The sequence below is a fragment of the Strigops habroptila genome, chromosome 6 (assembly GCF_004027225.2).
Source record: "Strigops habroptila isolate Jane chromosome 6, bStrHab1.2.pri, whole genome shotgun sequence".
NCBI lineage: Eukaryota > Metazoa > Chordata > Aves > Psittaciformes > Psittacidae > Strigops > Strigops habroptila.
The window spans coordinates 40,662,760-40,685,679 of NC_044282.2; the positions used below are offsets into that span (position 1 = coordinate 40,662,760).

General features: G+C 34.0%; 1 protein-coding gene across 4 annotated transcripts in view; it reads left to right on the forward strand.

Annotated features, from left to right (window-relative positions):
- Window positions 1–22,920, forward strand: part of CSMD1 (CUB and Sushi multiple domains 1) — a 1,137,242-nt gene that overhangs the window by 1,110,116 nt on the left and 4,206 nt on the right. For 3 of the 4 annotated variants that reach the window (XM_030490098.1, XM_030490097.1, XM_030490095.1), the window contains 8 exons: window positions 1,002–1,075; window positions 3,951–4,062; window positions 5,146–5,325; window positions 7,065–7,109; window positions 10,621–10,782; window positions 11,839–11,951; window positions 12,693–12,780; window positions 19,608–19,740. In XM_030490098.1, coding sequence (XP_030345958.1) covers window positions 1,002–1,075; window positions 3,951–4,062; window positions 5,146–5,325; window positions 7,065–7,109; window positions 10,621–10,782; window positions 11,839–11,951; window positions 12,693–12,780; window positions 19,608–19,740 — 907 coding nt within the window. The remainder of the gene's footprint in view (window positions 1–1,001; window positions 1,076–3,950; window positions 4,063–5,145; window positions 5,326–7,064; window positions 7,110–10,620; window positions 10,783–11,838; window positions 11,952–12,692; window positions 12,781–19,607; window positions 19,741–22,920) is intronic. The other variant, XM_030490096.1, reaches the window with a different exon arrangement.

Genomic DNA, 22,920 nt, shown 5'->3' on the forward strand with positions numbered 1-22,920 from the left:
CCACCTAACCTTTGAAGCCGTTGGTACATAGTTTGGTCCAGTTGAATTGTTACGCTCTGTTGATGGTCAACATTGAAAATAGAAGTTGTCCAAGAGTGAAATGACATATTGCACTATTGTATGTGATAAATTTAATTTTTCATCTACAGAAAACTAAAAATGGTTACAGCTTAAATATAAGAGGCCCGAGTTGCATTCTTCATACTGCAGTGTGAGCACAAAAGAAGACTTGGTTCCCAAAACGGAATCACATAGTATAGAAAGATCCGCTGGTAGACAAAGTACTGTCTACCTGGCGTATGTGACTAAGCAACCCCAAAGTGAATACACCATCAGAATACGGACATTGCTGAATCAAAATTAGTTTCAGGCTGCCTTAAATTACACTTATGAAACTGATTGTTAGATAATCAGTTATATTCTGTTGGTGTACCTTTTTAGTGGGGGGACTGACTGTCTTTTCACTCTCAAGCAACAACTGAGGTAGTAATCCATTTGAAACTTGTTTTCTTGAAGACACAGGAAAAAATACAAAAAATTCAAGTATTTGACTTGCTATAAGACAGCAGGTTAGGTTTGGGTTTGGGTTTTGGGGGGGTTTGGGTGTTTTTAGAAATCTAACTTAATTGTTAAGCTTTTCTTTGGGAAAGAGGATAAGAATAATATTTCCCCATGTGTTCAATCTGCAATGTGAATAGTGGGATATACTATATATTCAAAAAGGTTTAAAAAGATAAGCTTAGCAAAAAGTAATGCAATCCTAACTCTAAAGGCTACACTGCCAAAGATACTTGCAAAACCACCTGAAAATAATGGCAGTATATTGAAACGAAGTACTGTGATCTATCTTGGAAATTTAATTGGAAATACAGCACATTCCATTAAAAATTCGATTCTTGTCATCAGTAGGCATTGATTAAATGACTTAATCTTCGCCAAAAGTTTTAGAGTATTCTTTCCATATCATAATAATATCTGTTGTGTTTCACATTTTACATTAGATCCAGCTCACAATACGTGTTCAGACCCAGGTACTCCACATTTTGGAATACAAAACAGTTCCAGAGGTTATGAGGTAATTCTTTCTTTTATTTATTAGCTTTCTAAAATGAAGATGCATTTAATAGTTACAAATATGTTATGTGTAGGCTTAAATGTCTGATGTAAACCTTAGGAAATTTCCACTCCTTTTTAATAAAAACTTATTCTTCATTCCACGTTGTGTTTTTTAACTATGCAGCTTAAAGAAAGAGCTCGTAACCTTGCAATATATCATGTATTCAATTCTTTAGGAGACTTAAGCAGGGAGGGCTATTTATAAATTGAATACCTAATATGATATGACATGATATAATTACTTCGTTTTATGATCATAATTCTTTCATACATTGATGAATAGTCAGTAAATACCTAACAATGCAAGACCTGTCTGATCCAAAGGCCATGTAGTCCTTGACACAAAATTCAGCAAATGGCTTTACTAAATTAGCAATTCGTGTTACATTTTATTCAGTCAGAGAAAATAAAATTATTCTGTGTGTTGGGTCCAGGTTCTCTGTGATGAATGTCCTTTCTATAATTTCCAAATTCCTCACAGGTTATTAGTTTATCAAGTGACAGAAAAGTGACAGGAAATAAAGGTAGATGCAACAATGACCAATCCACGGTTGTTATATAGATTAATTAACCTCATGTGGACAGATTCTTCAGGTAGAAATATTTGTGATTGGATTACAAAATATTTTCTGGTTGGGTTTCCTGCTCATTTCTGAACCTAGGGCAGCACGGTGCTATGATCATGTTAGTAGAACTGGTTTTCAAAAAGTCCTTTATGTAAGCTCTCTGGTTATTGGTACCCTCCCTCACCTGCAATTGTGCTGTCTGTCATTGCTGTAGCTGTCAGCTTTCATCTTCTGCTCCTGCCTGGCTTGCAGATGCTAAGGCACTTCTTCCCTCACCACGTTTTGTGGCCTCATCCTTAAGGTGGTTCTTTTTCTAGTAAGAGTTAAGAGTTGCCTTTCTGTCTGTTGTCTCATCTTCACCCTGTACCTGTCCCCATCAGCACTTCAAAAACAACTCTAATCTTTGCACCTGATTTGAGTAGGGATTTGTTGGGGTTTTTATTAATTCTTTCCCTCCTCTATCTGCCTCACAAGTTTTCTTTAATACCAGAACTGTATTGGCAAATTCACTGTTCAAGTGTCTGTTGAACATAAAGGCGAATTTTCTCATTCACCTCTAAAGGCAGTAGTGTGTCTTCATCTGTTCTGTATTTAGTCTTTCTCAAGTACGTGCTTTCACTCTCAGAACACTATCTGGTACAACAAGATGTAGTCATCTCTCTGATTACTACTGAAGTAGGTTTTTGGGGATTGTTTGCCTTATGTGATTAGTGTGTCTTCTGTTTCTATGACTTAGCCAAGCTTCTATAAATCAGCTTTTAACAGTCTTCCCTCATTACAGAAAGGCGTGATGACAGGCAGCAAGCCTTTGAAGGTTTTTTCCCGTATCTACCAGCATCCTGTCTTGCCGCATTCATTGTGTGCCTTTTGTGCTTCACTGGGCTGTGACTGTTGCAAATGCCTTCAATGTTTAACTTTCAAGTATTATACAAAGAGGGCACTGCTTTTATTTTTACCTTTACCTGTAAAATGAGAAATATAACTCAGTAACTGCCTTGAACCTAGACATTATTATTTTTTTCTTGGTCTTTTGGATCAGTAAGTAAAGATTTGCAGCTCATCATTACTAAAACAGGATTGGCAATTTCACAAGAAGCAAGATGACTTAGAGTCAAGACCAGCTGCACTTTGTGCTCATCTCTACTACAGACATGCTGTGTGTCCTTGGCAAGATAGAGAGATTAATATCTTTTTAAAAAGTTATAAAGAGATAAGTCTACAAAGCCATCTTGGTAATATGACCTTTAAAAATACCAATGAATTTCCCAAGCTACTTCAGGAAGAACTGGTGTTGCATTTACTGAACATCTATCATGATAATCTGTTTTTATGTAACTGAGAATATATTTAACAGGTAGCCACTTTTGAAGATAGCTGCCTGGTTTTAATGTCCATGGAAGTCCTTCTATGGGATTTGGAGTGTAGAGCTGTCTGCATTTATATGTGTGCAAGCTATTCTACTAAAATGCATTGATCACTGCTCATTTGCAACTTACTTGCATTTGTCCATGTGATATTACCTTATTAATAAGTTGTATTTCAAATAATACTAATTTTGTAAATTTTTTATTATTTCATCCAATCATATTTATTGCTAAGACGTTTGATCCAAATCAAAAGCAATGCTTTACTGGTCAGCCCTGCATGCTTAAATATGTAGTTGTATTCGGGTTGCTTTTGTCAATACTGTCAGTAAGTCCATTTTACTAGAACTTGCCACACAACCTCTCTCGTTATTCTGTTATGAACACTCTTCATCACATGCAATTTTGTATCCAGTTTTCATGCTTTTTTATTCCCAGTGGAAGTCTGAAGAGAGTTTTCTCAATTACTTTTTTCTTCTTCTTCTTAAAACCCGTGTTTAGTTGAGACACACAATGAGAAACCTTTGAAACAGACTTTATGGGCAAGTTCTATTGAAGTATATGCAGTGATGTGCAGGACAGAGAGACATCTGAGCCATTTAGTTTGCTTCTGTCACGCTGGCAAACAAATAAGCTGAAATGTCTGAGTTGTTCTTTTCCATGTGCACAGCCTTGTCAGTATTTTTCAACTTACCGCTTTAAAATACTGTTACAAAAGATCAATTGGTCAAACTTCTCATCACCAAAAAAAAAAAAAAAAAGAAAATTTTACTCCAGAAACTGTAAAAAGGGGTCATTTTTATTAAAAAAAAAAAAAAAAAAAAATCTAGTAGCTTATCACTGTCTTGATATCTGACTACACGTGATAGATGCCTTTCATCTAATATTCTGTTTTGATCCTTAGGTTGGGAGCACAGTCTTTTTCAGATGCAGAAAAGGTTATCATATTCAGGGATCTACCACCCGTTCTTGTCTTGCTAACTTAACGTGGAGTGGCATACAGTCTGAATGCATTCGTAAGTCTGGTTTCTTATCTAATTAGTAAGAATACTGTGCGATTTTGAAGGAGTTACAAAGCGATGCATGTGGAAATTCATAATAAATTATATGCTACAGAAAACTAAATTTTATTTAAAACAGTATTTTTAAATGTTTTTGTTTCCTATTCTAAGACTAAAGATGTATTTGAGATATTAAAGTAAGATTTTTCAGATTTTTGTTCATGAAGTTCACAATAATTCTATCAGTTTTACTCAAAAATGTCTGTCCTCATTAACCCACTGCATTAGCTGCTTTAAATTAATCTAGGGATTTTTGTGTGTGGTGGATTAATATAGAACAAGCAGTGTCATGAAATATGCATGGGGCTACTTCGTTGGCTAGTATTTTGTGAATCATAAATTAGAATTCAACAAAATTCAGGGGTTTGGGGCTGTACATGGGTGTGCAAATGATTAGTGCATTTACAGCTCTGTATGTGTCAGAGGACATGAAATAGCTATTGTATTAAAATACACTGAGCTAAGCTAAAAGTAATTAATTAGAATGACCTTAGATTCTTATCCTATTTCAAATTATCTTTGGGTTGTTATAAATGGACACCATGGAGCACAGAGAAAGAAGCATACAGAACAACTCTATCTATTACAATGTACTATGACAAAGCCTTCCTATGGAACTTTTCTTTCAGTTAAAATGTATAATGAATTTATTTAGCACAATAACCACTCTATAATTTCAAAACATTGAGTGGAAGTGATGCTTGAAGCTGTGACAGTACAATAATTCACAGAACCAATCATTGCACTGTGTACGGTGGCATGTGCTTACCTTCATTTTAACACTTTCTATCATCATTTAATTTTGGTGTATTGTTTAAGAATGTATGATAGTATCATTTCCATCTTCCCACAATAATAAAACTATACACAGAGTGTTAGTTTACAAGTAATAGCTACTTAAGATTTCTAAAAGGTGGACCAAGTTCATATAATGAAAGGGAGTAAGTTGAAATGCATTTTTTTTTCAAATTACATACTCTAAAATCCTATAGAAACTGTTTACCACTACTTTTTCTAACTCTAAAAAACCCTTTGCAGCTCATGCTTGCAGGCAGCCAGAGACACCGGCACATGTAGATGTGAAAGCAATAGATCTTCCTACGTTAGGGTATACTTTGGTGTATACCTGTCAGCCAGGATTTTTTCTTGCTGGTGGATCAGAGCATCGGACATGTAAACCAGATATGAAATGGACAGGAAAATCACCTATTTGTAAAAGTAAGTAAATACTCAAGTGATTTTTGGGCCCAATTTGGTTTGATTTAATTTTCCCAGACGTTTTTATTTTATGTAGTAGGATTAATATTTTCCACTTACTGCTTAAAGAAGCATATGACACAACAGCTTTTACTTTATGAAAGAAACAGTAAAGAAATCAAAGTAGCATCTAGAACTCATGGAGGAAAACGTGGCAATATGTTTGTGGAAGTACACAGGCATGCATACATCAGTTTACCCCTAACAAGTGCAAACAAAACCTAAACAATATAAAGTACTACTTTTAACTGTATTTATGTCACGGTCTTAAAGAGTATTTCAATGTATTCAGTGTTTAATATATGAATTTCTATTAAGAAAAAAAAGGGAGTTATTTCCTAGCTGGTCTTTCAGATTCATTCAGGTATGCTTTTTGTCTAAGAAAATCTTCTAAAATAAAAGTGAACAATAAAATTAAAAAATAAATACATATTTGCACCAGATTCCACTTTTATCTACATCCATGTAAATTTCATGTAATTTTGCTAGAGTAGCCCTAAGTACATAATTACGAGGGCTAAATTTGCTCTTCACATGCAAATAAACATGGCTGTAAGTTCCTGATTCAGGGAAAAAAAAAAAAATTAAAATATGAATAAAGCAAAAATAGTCAGATGCCATGGGAAAGATGTTTGCTACATGATTTTTAGTTCTAATACTCTATATTTATTAAGAATTATCTATCTATATTAAGAATTCTATATTTAGAATTCTTAATTCTAAAAGAACGCTCAATAGATTTGATGTTTGAAGAATATTTTATTTTTCATTAATATGTTGGTAGACTTCTTTGTTTCAACATTGTCAAGCTAAATGATCTACACATAAAACTTCTAGTTCCTTAAAGGGTGATTTTTCATGGGTACTATATAATTAATAAATTAAGAAAAACAATCTTGTATGTTTTTTAAATTTCCTTTTTAAAAAAAAAAGATAAAATAGAAACTATTTCTATAAGCAAGAATTTTTTTTATTTTTTTTATTTTTATTGGCTTACAGTCTTTAGGTATAATCCTCCTTCAGTGCCCCACATCTTTTGTGCTTAGCACTAGATCAGTCTAGTCAGTGAATTTCTGCTCCTGAAGAAAAAAAAACAAACATGCAAGACCAATTATTCCTAGAGGACATTAGCCTTTTTAAAGCGGCTAATGATATGAGTCCAGAACTTGATCTTGGGTCAGTGGGCATAACTGCTGAGTGTACCAGAAGTATAGCAAGCGACACCATTTGTGATCCTTTCACATGATATCTGATCCTGTCAGCTTAATCCAGCTACCTGGTGCTTGCTGGTTTGTGTCATGAATTCATCAATTTTTATTAACACAATATTTACTTTATTTAATATGTTATTATTCAAAATTAGTTATGGTATATGTCCCCTCTATAAGGCTCTCTTTTATAGCACTGGGACTGATATAAAAAATTTAGGCCTAAATGCATGAAATACTTGGCTAGCCAGACAACTTTCCACAGTAAAAATGTTGTTTACCTAAATTATTTTCTGCTAGTTTTGTGGGAGTCTATAGGTTTGAACATGTAATGTATTCAAGACTAGGTATTTCTGTTTTAAATATGGCTCTATTGGTTAACAGATGATTGCATCCATCAGGCATTGTTTTAACACTCTATTTTAAAAAAGAAAAAAAAACCCAACCAACGAATATGTTCATGAAAGTGATAATTTGTCTTTTTACTTGTAGGTAAAGGAGTGAGAGAAGTTAATGAAACAATAACTAAAACTCCAGGTTTGTATACAAGAAAAGTTATAGAACTAAATAAATTCAATTGATTTACACCCTGGATTGTTATGGATAATAAAACTATTTCCAATATTTAACTTAAATACTTATTACTCATTTCAAAGGAATATAAATATTGAGGTCTTTCATAATAGCAGAGGCCATGTAAAACCTATTCTATGAAATTCTTTCCCAAACAGCATTTTTTTAATTTCTACAGTAGCAATTTTGTGAATTTCACAAAAAAAGCTGTCAAACAAAAAAGATAAAGCATATATACACAAAACCCAGATTTGATGTAGTTTTATATCAGAGATTGCTGTAATGGAGAGCCTTATAACGAGCTTAGATTGTAATTGTGAGGATTTGGTTTAGTCAAAGTTCTGCCATTTACCTTGCTAGTCTTGTAAGAAACCACAAAAAAAAAACCCCAAACAAACAAAAAAAACCCACAACCAACAAAAAAAAAAACCCACCACAAAAAACCAAACCAAACAAAAAAAAAAAACCAAAACCAAAAATCAAAAAACCACCAAACAAACAACAACAACAAAAGAAAACCCAAACAGCTTTCAAAATCGTGATGGCCTTAATTTCATGGAAACTCTCACGGTACTCCAAGATAGGGCTTCCTAAGCTGTGTGCAGTTAACTTTCCTCTTGCCAGTGTCAAAATAGAAAAAAACATCAGTGAATGCCTTGATGTAGATCTTTTTAGGTTCAATCATTTTCAGAAAATGAAAAGCCTTTTTTTTTTTTACTGTCTTATTTAACAATAAGCAGAGCTTTCACCAAATAAATGAGTTTGCAACTCTATAGTCTGAATTTTAGCAAGCTTCAGGGAAAATAAGATTATTAATTCACACTCAAGGCAGTTCACAGAAAGACTCTGTAAAGTAGATGGGATAAAAGGGGTTTTCTGCTAATAATTAACCTTCCTGGTGAGTTTATTAGTGAGGGCTCTTCTCAAACGCATTACTTCTACAGACTCACAATAAAGCAGGATATAATATGCATTCATTATAATTAATATACGGTCTTCATTTACTGGAAGATTCACCTCACTGAACACCTAAGGTACGCACTAATCTGCTATCACACAGGTTTTGAAGTTTCAATGCCAAATTAAAATATAGACCAAGTCTCCAAATTTATTCACTATGCAGGGCATCATTATCCATTCACATCATATCATGTCCCTTATAACTACTTTTGATAAGTAAGTACTATTTGAAAGGCTTTTTTAAGAAAAACTGAATGTTATGATTGAGAATGCTAATAATAGTAAGCAGAGAACTGAAATTGTGTAACAAATGACAGTCATTAACAGGGGAAAGTTTTAAGCTGTTTTTAAAAGCCAAGTCTGCACTATTATTAATGTCTTTTTAAAATGTGAATTCTCTTTAGTATAGAACACTATGTCTCTTCTTGGCTTCTGGTAGAATTCTGGAATGCTGCTATCTGTATTTTAGATGGAATGAAGCTAATATTGCTGAAGTAGAGTTTTGTAACAGAAAAGATCCATATTTCTGTGGATATCTGAATACAAATTCTGTTTATTATTTATTAAGTTGCACTTTTTTTTTTGCCAAAGTTAATGTTTTCATAAGTAATAGTAACTATCATTTTTACTGTAAATTATAATGAGTATAAGTTGCAACTAAAGAATTCTTACAATACCAATGTGAAGTTTAAGAACTACAATATTGTGTTTGGCTCCCATGGCTCTCACTGCTTTGTATATATGGTCTTTGTAAAAATAGTTAGGAAGCTGTTCTAGTGAGCAGCTGTTGATTTCCTCATTTGCAATGTTCTGAGGAGAATCCGCGGTTGGTGCAGTATTAGTATGATAATACCCAGTTCTTTTTCTCATTCTACATTTGCCCACAGTGGGTGGGAAAGGCAGGGACATTGCAAGGGCTCAGCAGAAATGAGTCACACTCCAATTCCTCAGCAGCATCCATGAGACTGCAGCACTTGCATTTTAACCTTTTACAAGCAGAAATATATTTTCTTCCCCTACTGATTCTGTCCATCTGCAGCAAGTGCAAATTCTGTAAATATTGAGTCAGTGGTACTATTTTGAAAATTAGATATATAATTTGCAAATGGTACTATTATTGATGGTTACAGTGGATAGAGAAACTAGATAGTGAAGGTGTTGAATGTGACAGAAAAAGTATCGTGTTTGCTCCTTTAGAAAAGTCTTACATAGTACCTGTCAGGTTCATACCAGTAATACTAGATGTTCACCTTCATAAGAATAACATCAAACACACAGTTTTAATTAAAAGCAAAGACAAATAAAAATAATTTTAATATATTTTTAAAATGCCAGGTTTCAAATTTACTGTATGTCACTATTGTAGCAAAGCAATGAGAAATATATAGGAAAAAGAGTCTGAAAGACCCTTTACAGAATTCTTACATTTGCAGAAAATATTTGAATTCTAAGGACTGTGAGATACCAATTGAAACTTAATGCTTCATATTTTTAATATTAAATCGAGGTTACCTTGTGTAAATTCCCAGTCCTGCACTGAGTTTTCCTTTGGAAAAGAAGCACTTAGGATTCTTTAAAGCTGTTGTACTCAAAGCCGTATAGTGGGTCTCCACTCACTTGGAATCCAGTGATGATACAGACAGCATTTTGATGATGTTTTCTTTTTAATTAATGTTAATATTGCAAATACTCTTGAATGAGAGACTTTTTTCTACTCTGTTGCTGATTTAGACAAATATTTAAAATACAACATTTAGTGACCTGTAAATATTATTTTTTTGTCTATAGAGAAAAAATAGAAATAATTTCAAATGACTCAAATACCTATATCTTTTCCTGTAATTCATACTTCATTTTATAGGATTTTACTTCAGATTATTCAAACTGCAGTTTCAGAGAAACAAAACTTTATTTTAAATCAAAAAAGTTCCCTGTTCTGGTAACTTCACTGTTCACAGCTGTGCTCATATTGTATAACAAAAAGATGTGGACTCTGAAAATGACTAATAAGAAACTTGTGCTAAACTGTGTCTGGAATCCAGTGAATTCAATTGAATATTCAGTTGATACTCAGTTGAAAATCACACATACTGCTGCTTTAATAGATTCATGAAACAAAAGATATGGCCTAAGACAGTGTCTCCTTCCAGACTCCCTGACTTCAGAAAATTATTCTCCTTTTTTTCATCATACCTTAAAACTACAGGGCTTTAAGTGAAGAGCTAGTTATTTTTCATAGACTTGAGAATGTTCACTGAAGCACACAAGCTATGAAGTGTGATGTTATTTAAGAACATGTATGGTAATGGACAGGTGTAGTATACAGTAGGCAATTGGGTGAAAAGGTCATTAGATATAATGTCTTTGCTGTAAAATTTTCACTGTAATACCTCCTTAGAACAGTGGATTGATGATGTAACAGAAAAAAATAAAGAACCTAAGTGTGGCTAGAAAGATTGCTATTTTGTTGTAGTTCACTCCTTTCTTTGTTTCTTTTTTGCCCACTTTTATTTAGTTCCCTCAGATGTGTTTTTTATAAATTCACTGTGGAAAGGCTTTTATGAATATTTAGGAAAAAGACAGCCTGCTACTCTCACTGTTGATTGGTTCAATACTACAAGCAGCAAAGTGAATGCCACATTCACTGAGGCATCCAACATACAGCTCAAACTATCAGGTAGGTTCAGAATTTGATGTTAAAAAAACTGGTTTGGGGTTTTTTTTTCTGTTCAGTTTTGTTGTATTTTCTGCCAAACATGAAATAAAAACTTCACGTTTTCACTAAAAATGGTTTTCTGCGTATTTTGAAAAAGGAAAGAACCTAATGGAATGGTCTGCACAAAATTCAGTCAATTTATATGTCACCCATATATTTTTTCCCCTTGCACTTCAATAAATATTGAAATAGGTGTTTTTTATCTCAGACTGTTGGATAGTATTTATGTGTTGAATTCACAGGTAATATTAAAGAAGCAGATGTAGTGTTTTAAGAACTGTACCATTGGAAAGCTCCATTATTCAATAGTGATTAATATCTGCTTGAAAACAATATGGTCTTGATAATGTCATAACATAAAATAGGCACAGATTACTAACTTAGTAAAGTTAGATAACTTAAAAAATAACTTAGTAACTTATGCATAACTTTTAAGCAACATTGTGCATTCCTTTCTGCAAATCTGAGTGTGAACTTCTAATTTAGCCTCTGATCACAGTTACCTTTGGAAAGAACATTATCAGCTATCAGTATCTTTTAAGGTCAAGAGTTCAGAGAGGATTTCAGTAGTTGGCTGCCAAATAACAAATGGCAAATTTTCATTCACTGCACTATTGATATTTACTATAGCAATATATTGTTGTGATGTGAGTAAAATCTAATTTTTTCCTGTTCAAGGAAATTCCAGGCAAATAATTCTATCTGTATTCAGAATTATTGAAATACTTTACAAAAAGAAAAATATTCTTGCCCACTTGTGTATAAAATTGAACAGTACAAAAACATCTTTGCATCCTATTATCAAATACAATGTGGGCAAAATATCAGTAAAATAAGATCCTGGTATTACAGCACTTGAAATCTTGTTGTCCAGGTTATAAAATTCTGTTATTACAAAATGTTTTCTACAAAATATTTTAGTTCTAAATCAATATACTTTGCTTTGAAAGGATATTTGAATAAACCGGTTGAAAAAAAATGTTTAAATGACATGTGTTGCCTCCTTTGTGTTACTAGGTGTTTACAAGAAAGAAGAAGCCCATTTGCTCTTGAAAGTTTTTCAGATTAAAGGACCTAGTGAAATTTTTGTAAGCAAGTTTGAAAATGACAACTGGGCACTAGATGGTTATGTAAGTAACCGAATTGCCATGGGTAAAGCTTGCTGAGTTTAAAGTGTTAAGTAATTTGTGATTTCCTTCCTAAAACTTTATCAGAATTGTTATATTACTAACATGGAATACAGCACTCTAGATGTCAGTGTAGAGACCACATTATTTTTCTTTTCAAAAATATGTATACAAACTTCTATCTTCTACACTCCCATTAGAATTTTTAGTTTACTAAGGGGAAGGTGGAGTGATCAACATAATTTGCCATGGTTTTGCCTTGTTTTCTTAGATGAAAGTGGGAATTTTATGTTTAGAAAAGTTGTTCATTTTTGGTTTGGTAAATAGTTCACTGTAATAAAATTACATATAATCTTGAAGAAAAAGTTCTTTTACTCTTCATGGTTCTCCTTTGTGTCTCATAATGCTTTCTGTGGAAAACAATTTAAAATCTGACAATTCAGTAGACTTTTGTATCCACAGACTAATTCAGTTATGTGTTTCCCAGTTGAATTTTAAAACCCAGCAATATACATCAGATATTTTAAAGTCATCCCATGTGTTATTTTGAAACTTTGTTTAATACTGTTGCAAACTTAAAATGATAATTATTGCATAAGCAGAGAGTTTACTAATATTTTAAAGGATAAAAGTGAAAGTCTGGGCTCCATATATCTACTCTATGTCAGAAAAACAAATTGCTAAGCATAAGCATTCTTACTTTTTTCTTTTCAGAAATATTTTTTCTGTTTTATCATATTTTAGGTATCCTCAGGGTTTGAAAGAGGGGGTTTTACCTATCAAGGTGATGTACATGGAAAAGACTTTGGAAAATTTATGCTCCAAAGACAAGGTAAATATGTTCATAGACCTTTAATATGTATAATCTTCTTGGGTCTTTCAAGAGTGAATTCAGCAAATGACTCATCTATCTAGCTTAATAAAGTATGTTTATTTCATGCCATTGCTATTATAAAAAATATAGTGGAATATGCATATTTGAAATAATCTGTTCAAATACCAATTTGACTCTGCTTAACATGTTAATGTCTCATGTTTTCAGGTATAGCAACCAGAGAATGCCATTGCAACTGCTTGCTTTTCTGTGAATGTCTTTTCGAAAGTGACAGGGGTGTCATGCAATTCTAAGACACTTTCTGCTCAAATACATAAATTGCAGTCAGAACCATATAGGAAATTAAAAGGAGAGAATCAACGCTGACTTTATTAATGTCATTTGGAGAGTGCTTGTTGCTGATGGATGTTTTCAGAATGTATATGTATTTAGATAGAATTATACTTTACTGGCAAAAATATGAAATGAGTGGCTGAGATATATATCACAGCTATGGACTCATGCTCCAGCAGCTGATGAAAAACTTGTTATTTTACTCGCAAGATTATTTTTTCATAAAAACTAATAAAACGTTTACATGTGAAATATTTTCTAATAAAATAGTTTGGGCAAATACCAAGTGTAAACATCTGCATTTCCTGATCCTGGAACCACTGCAGAGTGGTGAAAGCACAGTATATATAAAGCACAGTACATATATATAAAGTATATATATAAAGTACTGGGCTAGAGGGAGGAGACAGCCTAACCAATATCTCTGTAGCAGACACTACCTACATTTTATAAATTGCCTTGTTTCCATTGACTTCATTGGTGCTGTACCCAATGTCCTTCAAAGTTCTGGCAAATCTCCCTTGTATTTATTTGCTCTATTAACTGCTGTAATAGCAGTTATGCTATGGATTTCTCGTCTTGGCCACCTCCAAAATTGCTATATATGTTTAGTCACAATGTTTAGTCACTCACCTTCAGAGTCTCAGCCTAAGAACTGCCAATTACTAAAGCCAAATACAGTTTCAGTCTTCAGAGTAAACTCTTGTCTGGGACAGATTATTTGCCTACCTGTACCTTTGTGCAATTCTTATCACTGTAATATCTAAGCTGCTTTTTCTTTCTGATTTTAACAAGTGCATTATAAATGTAGAGCATCAACATTTGTTCAGACATCTGTCTTGTTAAGCAGTCTTTGATATGTCACAACAGTGAGACTGTGGTTTGTTGGTTTTTCTTGTGGGTGTGTGTGGTTTCGTGGGGTTTTTTTCTTAAGCCAGGCCAAAAAAAGTATCCATGCTTTGCCAGCTACCTAATAAAAGCTTGGATCCATGTGTTTTATTAGTGAAATGAAAACCTCATGGGGGTAAATGAAGAACAAGCAGAATGACAAGTCAATTTACAGCATTCTCCAGTGGATGTATTCTATGGTAGTGGAAAACATTGTCCATATCACTGTTAGAGTTGCAATATGAGAGCTCAGTTTGTATTCCAAAAGCTAGTAAGGAGCTGAAATGTCTAAGTTACACAAACATTCCTAGGCCTCTCATCTTCAGCTTTGACATCTCACAGGGAGCTTGCTACACATGCAGATACTGTCTCCTTTAGAAGATTTCTTTATGCGATTGCTAAATAGACATTGATTTTCTATAGGTTGCATGTTCTCTGTTGAAAACTTACAGCTAAAAGGAAACAGCAAATTCCAGCCAACACAGGTCATAATACTTGTCTGTACCCTCTCATATTCGAGGATAACTGGCTTTGTTTTTTAAGTCTATTCTGTTCATGAATATTCTGCTGAGTTAACGATATCATATGTCCTCCAGCTGAAGACTTAACATGTCTTTGTTTTTCAGGAAGTTAAATTATTTACTGCCTTTACTCTAAGCCAGGAGTATGCATAAACTATGCATGCCGTGGTGCATACATAGTATAATATGAAATTCTTCACCTGCAAGCATACTTCAAAGAACAGCATGTACTGGGAAATACTTGGTTAAGTGTGAAAGACCAATCTATTTGATGAAGAATTCGCTATCACGCAACACTAGAGAAAGAACAGGCTCAGTGGATATGCCCGGTCTTAGAATTTAATGACATGCAAACAGAAGGAACTTTTATATCTATGAACTGTTTGTCCTCTTTCAGAAGCAATTCTGTTTGCTTGTAGCCTTAGATAATAACACAGAGGGCAAAGAGATCTGTTATCAGTCTGTCAAACAAATTAGAACTGTATCTGAGCCTGCTTAAGGGGCCCTCATTGTGACACCATATTATTTAACTTGTTTTACCAAGTAATCATTCATTGCTGGGGGCTTTTTGTTTATTTTATTATTTTTTAATGACTTGGTCTCTAAAGGCTGCAAGTCTGTGGCTAGGTTCAGTTTCTGGAATTGCTGAGTGCCTGTGCCTCACCACAACAGTTCTAGAAGATGTTTATTCTAAAATCTTGGCCTTGTTCATTCCAGTCTGGACTGTCCTCTAAGATTCTATGAAAAGGTGACTTAGTGAGAAACTTACTTCACCAAACGATTATTTTACTATATTTACTTCCTCTGGGGAAATACAATGACCCACTTCTCTTTCCTTTTTTTTTTTTTCCTTAAAAGTACTTTTTTAGCTTGTCTGCATTGAGATAAATACTGACAAGAAATATGAATAATTAATTTGTGTCTTTGATGTATTAGATTAATGGTTGTGAAATACGTATTCATTTCTTGAAATTGATCAATGCTTTCAAGCATTGAACATTATGAGACATGTGAATTTAAAATTTCGCTCTATAAAGGTGTCATTCTTCCTCTCCAGATCATTTTGCACAACTTTTATTATTCACATAGAAACTTAGATCTAAACAGGATACAGCTTCAGAGTACAAACCAGTTGTGCATTAGTTAATGCGTAAATATGCAGCTGGGACTAATGCGCTATGAGGCTATGTACATCACACCCAGTGAGGTACCCAAAGAGTCTTTGCTATCCAGTGGTTACCAGTCAAGTGAAGAAGTTCCAGCCTCTGTTGCTCGTTGGAAGCTGCTGACTTGCTTTCTGTGTCGTTATGTTTTTTCTTAAATCCTTGGGCTGCTAACCACCCTCATCTGAAAAATTACTCTTCTGCCTGTAATTCTTATTTTCTTATCTTGTATTGCTTTTGCTGTCACACTTTCTCCCACTTCAACTGCAGTTCTTTTAGTAAAACTGAGACATGCTGTACTGATGTCAGACAGTTGAAACCCTAGGCTAGGAGTTACAGGAGAAATGCATTTGAAAGCTCCAAACAATGATAAGGAAAGGCTCATTTCCTTATGAATATTTTGTTACAAAAATATTATTTTCTAGTATATATAAAGGAGAAAACTCATTAACTATCTAAAGGGTAGAACTACACAGCTTATACAATAATGACTTCACTGTGTATTTTCAGAATTTGGACGCCACCTGACTGCTGCTGTTTTTAGGAGGCTAAACAAACCCCTGTTATGCTGTGAAATGTTTGAAAAACATTTATATAACTGATTATCCCTCTATGAATATAACATGTTTCTCAGTGACAAAGTATGACTTCTTTAATGGAAAGTAAACTAAACTATCTTTTCTCTTTTTTTTTTCCTTTAACACAGACAATATACTATAACTGAATAACTAAATAACTATATACTATAACTGAGGTTATACTGAGTCTCATACATAAATAAAATTCAAATTATCCAGAATTGCAGCAAATTTTCTCTTCCATAATAAAAATCACGCCAAATGCACAGTGCAAACCTGGCCAACACTTCTCCAATGCCATTTAAAGGTTGTAAACTTCAGTTAAAAATTTCAAGCTTGGTTACCCTACATGTGGTACTTTAAAAACTGTAGAGATATAGAATACCTTGAATAGGAGTTGTGAGTTAGAAGTATTAAATGCTAGTTATCAAACAGAGATAACTTAAAAAGAAATTATCTAAATATAAGTTTGTGCCTAGTTTAACTGTTCAGTTAGAAGAAAAAAAATTGTGTTTTTTTTTAATACTAAAACTTCATACCAAGAATTTCTTATTATTAATTTCAAACTACTGTTTTCTTTTAGCTGAATTCTGATTATATATTTTATAATCTTTCTACTACTTATTCATTAAAAAGTATCTATCATTTGTGCCATGATAATAGCTTTGAGATATAACTTCGGAGCTCATTGATCATACATACTTCTGTTTTGGTGCTTGGTTAGAATTTAAAATAAGATTTAAAATAGTATTTCCATGGTTTTGCTGTTACAAGCTGACTACACTTAATATAATTATTAACACATTTTTATTAATTACTCGAAATAATTGGAAAAACAGCTGGGGATTGTGATTGTAAAGGATGAAGACAGTGATAACTGCATGCAGTTTTCTAAACTTCTGTAATTTCTTCTAACTAATGAAAAATTCAAAGGAGCATTTAAATTAACATTTCTTACTTTTTTCTTGACTGTGCTAACTACTTAATTCCATCTGTATTTCATTTAGATTGGTTGGATAAGGTCCAGTACATGTGCAATACAATACAAATATATAAATTTTGCCAACAGGTCTTCCATACCTTGAGTGTTAGGACAAATATTAGATTACTAAAGTCCAAAGATTTTTGTAATACATTGGTTCTACTCTAAAACAGTTCAGTGTTAATTAAGATACTCTACAGCAGTGTACTAAAGCTCCTAACATGATCCCAACTACCACAGTAGTAGGTTTATTAATTTGAAAAGATTCGCCTTCACCGGTTCTAGGAGAAATACACAGAAGCCAACCGTATCAAAAGAACATTGACCAGCAGGTTGAAGGAGGCGATCCTGCCCCTCTACTCTGCTCTCGTGAGACCTCACTTGGAGTACTGCATACAGTTCTGGTGTCCTCAACATAAAAAGGACATGGAGCTGTTGGTGCAAGTCCAGAGGAGGGCCACAAGGATGATAAGGGGGCTGGGGCACCTCCTGCATGAAGACAGGCTGAGAAAATTGGGACTGTTCAGCCTGGAGAAGAGAAGGCTGTGTGGAGACCTCATAGCAGCCTTCCAGTATCTGAAGGGGGTCTATAAGGATGCTGGGGAGGGACTCTTCCTTAGGGACTGTAGTGGTAGGACAAGGGGTAATGGGTTCAAACTTAAACAGGGGAAGTTTAGATTAGATATAAGGAAGAAGTTCTTTACAGTGAGGGTGGTGAGGCACTGGAATGGGTTGCCCAGGGAGGTTGTGGATGCTCCATCCCTGGCAGTGTTCAAGGCCAGGTTGGACAGAGCCTTGGGCGACATGGTTTAGTGCGAGGTGTCCCTGCCCATGGCAGGGGGGTTGGAACTAGATGATCTTAAGGTCTTTTCTAACTGTAACTATTCTATGATTCTGTGATTCTGTAAGTCTGAAGTGTGGCAGAAGATTAAGGTAGCGAAAAGCGCTGAGGTACAGTAGTTTCTTTGTTTAGTGATCAGATCTGGCAATTCTGAAATATCTTGGGGGACTGTCTTCATTTTAAAGGGAACTTAATTATTTCCTAGTATTTAATACATTTTGTAATTGCACAATATATAATATTAGCAATTGAAACATCTAAGTTTTAAAAATATCTAACAGAACAAAAACTTGCCTCATTCTGCTTTCACATTGAGCTTGAACTGCAAGAAATCGTAGATTGGTTTGCTGCTTTCTCAGTTATGCAACTTAAATATTTTAGTAGACTGATGAAAACAGCACAATGCCTGGGTCTCTGCTATATAAGTGGTCTGTTCTATAGTCCTAAAAAGACTGGTTGATGCTGTTGCCATGAACAACAGAGTTATGGTGTTTGTGTACTTGTGGGTTGAAGCATTTCTGAGTGGTAAATACCAGTGTCTCCTATTCTTCTCTACTTGTATCAGCAAAAATAACACAGAATAGCAAGCCCAGCTATCTATCCCGGCCCTATCCTCGCTGTACTTTCTCTCTGTCCTGATCTCTCCTTCCGTGAATAGAATCCGTATATTGCTCTCTGAAGAGCTGTGAATTCAAACTGGCAACATGGACTTGGATCTCAAAATATATTCTATTTTTCTATTAAAAAAAAAAATCTATATTTTCGCAATAAAATTATTTTTCATCCTTCACAATTTGCATTGTCAAGTTGGCCACCTATTTAAGTGGTTTGACAATGTGTCTCTTTATATTGGTGCAAAAATGGGTTCTGCAAAATGCCTTACAGTCCAGGTTATCTGCTTGTCCGCAACAGGAACCCAGTGAGGCCTTGCTGCAGGCAAGTGCCTTTGCATTCTCTGCACCTCAGTTTTATCCCAGTGCAATCACAGCTACCAGAGGCTCTAAAACATGCTAATGTCTCACTTCTGAAACGGGACTGTAGAGCACCCAGGACATGCACACAAGTGCGCAGACTTGGGAATGCTATCAAACCATGCAGAACCATTGGGGTTTATTGCAGTTACCTCAGTTTTCTTTTCCTTTGTTATGTTTGACATGGTCTCACAGACTTATTTCTAAGCTTAATATTAAGGGTGCAGATAGAGAATACTTCTTGTAGTATTAGTACTTTTTTTGCAGAAGATATATGGCTTAACTTTACTAAATCAGTGACTCATGAGAGGTGTAGTTCATAATTATTTTACTTGCTGAATACTGTTTTCAAATAATTTTGATAATCATTGATACATTATTAAGTGTATTAAGAAGATTTATACTATGATAAGCATGCTATTTATTTCATGTTTTTAAATAGAATTATTTAATCAAGACACTATTTTCTTTCATTCTTGAATCAAAAGAAAACTGTGAGATAGAAAACCTGGGAATTTTATTTCTGCCCTTTTTCTTTTCATTTCAGGTCCTTTAAGTGCAGACACAGACCTTTCAAATCACTATTACGGTACAAACAGCAGTTCTGTTGCAGCTGCCATCCTGGTACCATTCTTTGCTCTAATATTATCAGGGTTTGCATTTTACCTCTACAAACACAGGTATTGTAAATGTTATTTATCTGGTAACTAAATAAGGTTTGTGTTTTAATTTTGATAGGTAAATGTAACTAGATAACACAATGCTAAAGGTTTCAGAATATCTTTACTCTAGAAAGATATATATTTCTAAGTATTCCCATGAAGGGGTTCAATGCAGGCAGTTCTTAATGGTGAAAAAGTAGAAAAATGCATCACTGTATTAAGGAGCAAAGACCTATCAACCTTCTTGGTTCATTACGCTGAATCAGATTGAAATCTCAGGTCATATGTTTTATTTTTTCATTTTAATGTTTTATTAAATTGAATGTATGGTGCTTCTTTCAAAATGCTTACAATTAGTAATTATACAAGCTGAAAAATCCATAAAACCCATGAAGGAACAGCCCATAATGGGACTACTTAAAGTACATGCTGAATAAGCTAGTGGATACTAGAATTGTCACCACTTCAGCTCATATGAAACTTTTATATGCCAATAGATAATAGAATAAATCCTACCATCTTGTCTGAAATTTGGTTTAAAATCTGAAATTTATGTTTCTTTTGAACATTGGTTCATGCTGAGCACTATTTGGCCAGACCTTTCTGGAACAATTTTTTTGTGTTAAGCTACAATACTCTCTCATCTCCTTGTGTTATTTGCAATTTCTAAAATGGTGTTTAAGAGAAATACTGTTTTTTAATAACATGCTTTTAAAACTTTTTCTATAACCATGATACCAAGAGTATTTTGTGACTGTAAGAAATCACATAGACAAACTGAAGTCAACCATTGCCCTATGATGAACTGGACTATCTACCTACCTCAGCCTTAGAGGATTTGCAAAAAGAAATTGCAGTGGGGCTTGAACTTGTGAACTCCAGTTAAAATGATACATGTCCTGAAATGTAATACAGCCTTTTGTTAAACAAACAAACAAACAAAAACCTGCTCAGGAGGAGCTGTGAACTTTCTTTCAGAACATGTTATTGTAAGATGCCTTTTTGATGGCTACAGGTCTGCATGCTCAGATAGCTCCTGTTCTGCAATGGGGGGAACCTAAAGTGCAGCATAAAAGCACAGGCATTCAGATCAGGCAAAGAGACAGAATGTAAAGGGAATATTGCTGTAACTTTGCTCTTAGAAAGACGCAGCAAGCTTTTTAAAAAAAAACAATACAACTGAATAGTGACAAAAGGGTGCATTTTGTGGTTTAGTCTATGAAGTGTGTTCTGTCCTACATGAGCAGTGGAGATTCTGTTTTCTTTTTAATAGAAATGCATATGTATATAAGAGAGAGAAAACTTAAGTGTTCAGACAAACAGCTGTAATCCCAAAGTTAATGGTACTGCTAGTGCAGTATTGCAGTTCTGCCTACCTTAATCTAATTTAAATGTATTAGGTACTTGAAAAAGATGTTCATAACTTAATCTTTCAAAGAATATTGTTCCTTTTTTATCTTTTCAAACAATTTCTTCTATTAAACCACAGGTTTTAGAGTGGTTATCAGTGTCATACTGTCATGAGAAAATTGACAAGTTAATTACTGATGTAAAGTAACTTTAGGTCACCTTTATTCTCTTCAAATTCAAAGAAAAGAAGACAGAATCTGTGACTTTTGAAGGGACTTTCTTGAATTTACCTAAACAAGCAGAGTAACAACATGAAATTTTCACAATGATGCGATAGCAGTTATGCCCCTAAAGGCTGTCTCTATCAGAGAATTTGAAGGTCTTCTTAGGGGATGATTTTATGGATATTTCTGCTGCGCCTGTGTCAGATTAATATCATCTGATTAGAACCAGGGTTTTTAAACCTCTTTTTACACCGTTTCTGTACCTTTTATCTCACAGACAGGGATTGCATCAGGATGAAGACAGCATCTCAGTCTTTCTGAACAAAATTAAAATATATTTAATTTCTTACATTTAGTAAAACTTCTAGTTAAGGTTTCCAAGCACATTTTGGTACTTCTAAAATGAAAATATGTGGAAAAAGATGTAATTATGAGTAACAGAATTATTTGTAGGTTGTCAGTTTTGATTACTGACATTTTTCCAGTGATAGTTTTCACTATCTGCTATGCAAAGCAGAATAATTCTCTAAAAAAGAGTTTGATTTTCAAGAACTCTTTTCTGAAGTTTTATCATAAGAATCTTTTCTAGGTTGTTTTATTAAGCACCAAGAATCTACATTTTGCACTCCTTCATTGACTATCTTGCCCTATTTCATTTCATTTATAAAATTATACACTGAACTTCCTTTATATATTCATATAGTTATGCTTAGATGCTATGAGATTCAAACTAGGAAAATATAATTTATTAGGATATCATATATCCTAATATATCAGTTGTGCAGAAAGTCTGCACAATTCTGGTTTACTTTTCATTTAATTACTGGCTTAATACATTCAAGCAGAAAACATAAAAATGTGAACATCCTTGAAGTTTTGATATGTTCTTCGTGGTGGTAAAATACTATCCAAATTATACGAGTGGTTACTAAAAGATAAGTCTTTGTATCTTTCACATTTGAATGTTGAAATTCATGTGATTATTAGTTAGGATTTGATCAATCTGATTACATACGTTTTGTCATATAAAATCTCTGTCAAGGTACTTAGTAGTATTTATGGCTGGAAGTATTTATGGAGGTAAGCAGGCATGCTAGGGCAGATCTATCTGGAATAACTGAAATTACTGACCCTCTTCTGAAGGTTACTACCACTAGCAGTTCAAGATGTTCTGGACACTTGCTATGTCAGTGCAAGAGTTGCCTGATTGAATCTATGCTGGCTGAGTTTGCATTGGCTTAGATTTAGTACCCACGAGACCTGTTACAGCACTTCAGTGGTGCAGTGCTAACTTCCTGCTCTGGAATAGTAATAAGCAGCTGATGGCAGCAAATTACTACACCATTCCCTCTACCTCTGCTCAAAAACCTCTAAGCCAATAAAATCTTTGTGTGTTTATCTCATCTAAACCCCAAGATGCTAACAAAAGGATGAATTAGGAGACTCTCACTCCCATCTTTCTATGTCCACCTACTCATCTTCTGCTGCATTCCAGTCTTCTAAATTTGTATTGATTTTTATCAGAACATTTGCACAGATGGTCCAGTGGCCTTCCTAACTATGCTGTAAAAATTAGTGTGGGTAGAATTGCAAATGTCCTCGAAAGTTAACTAGACTATGCTTG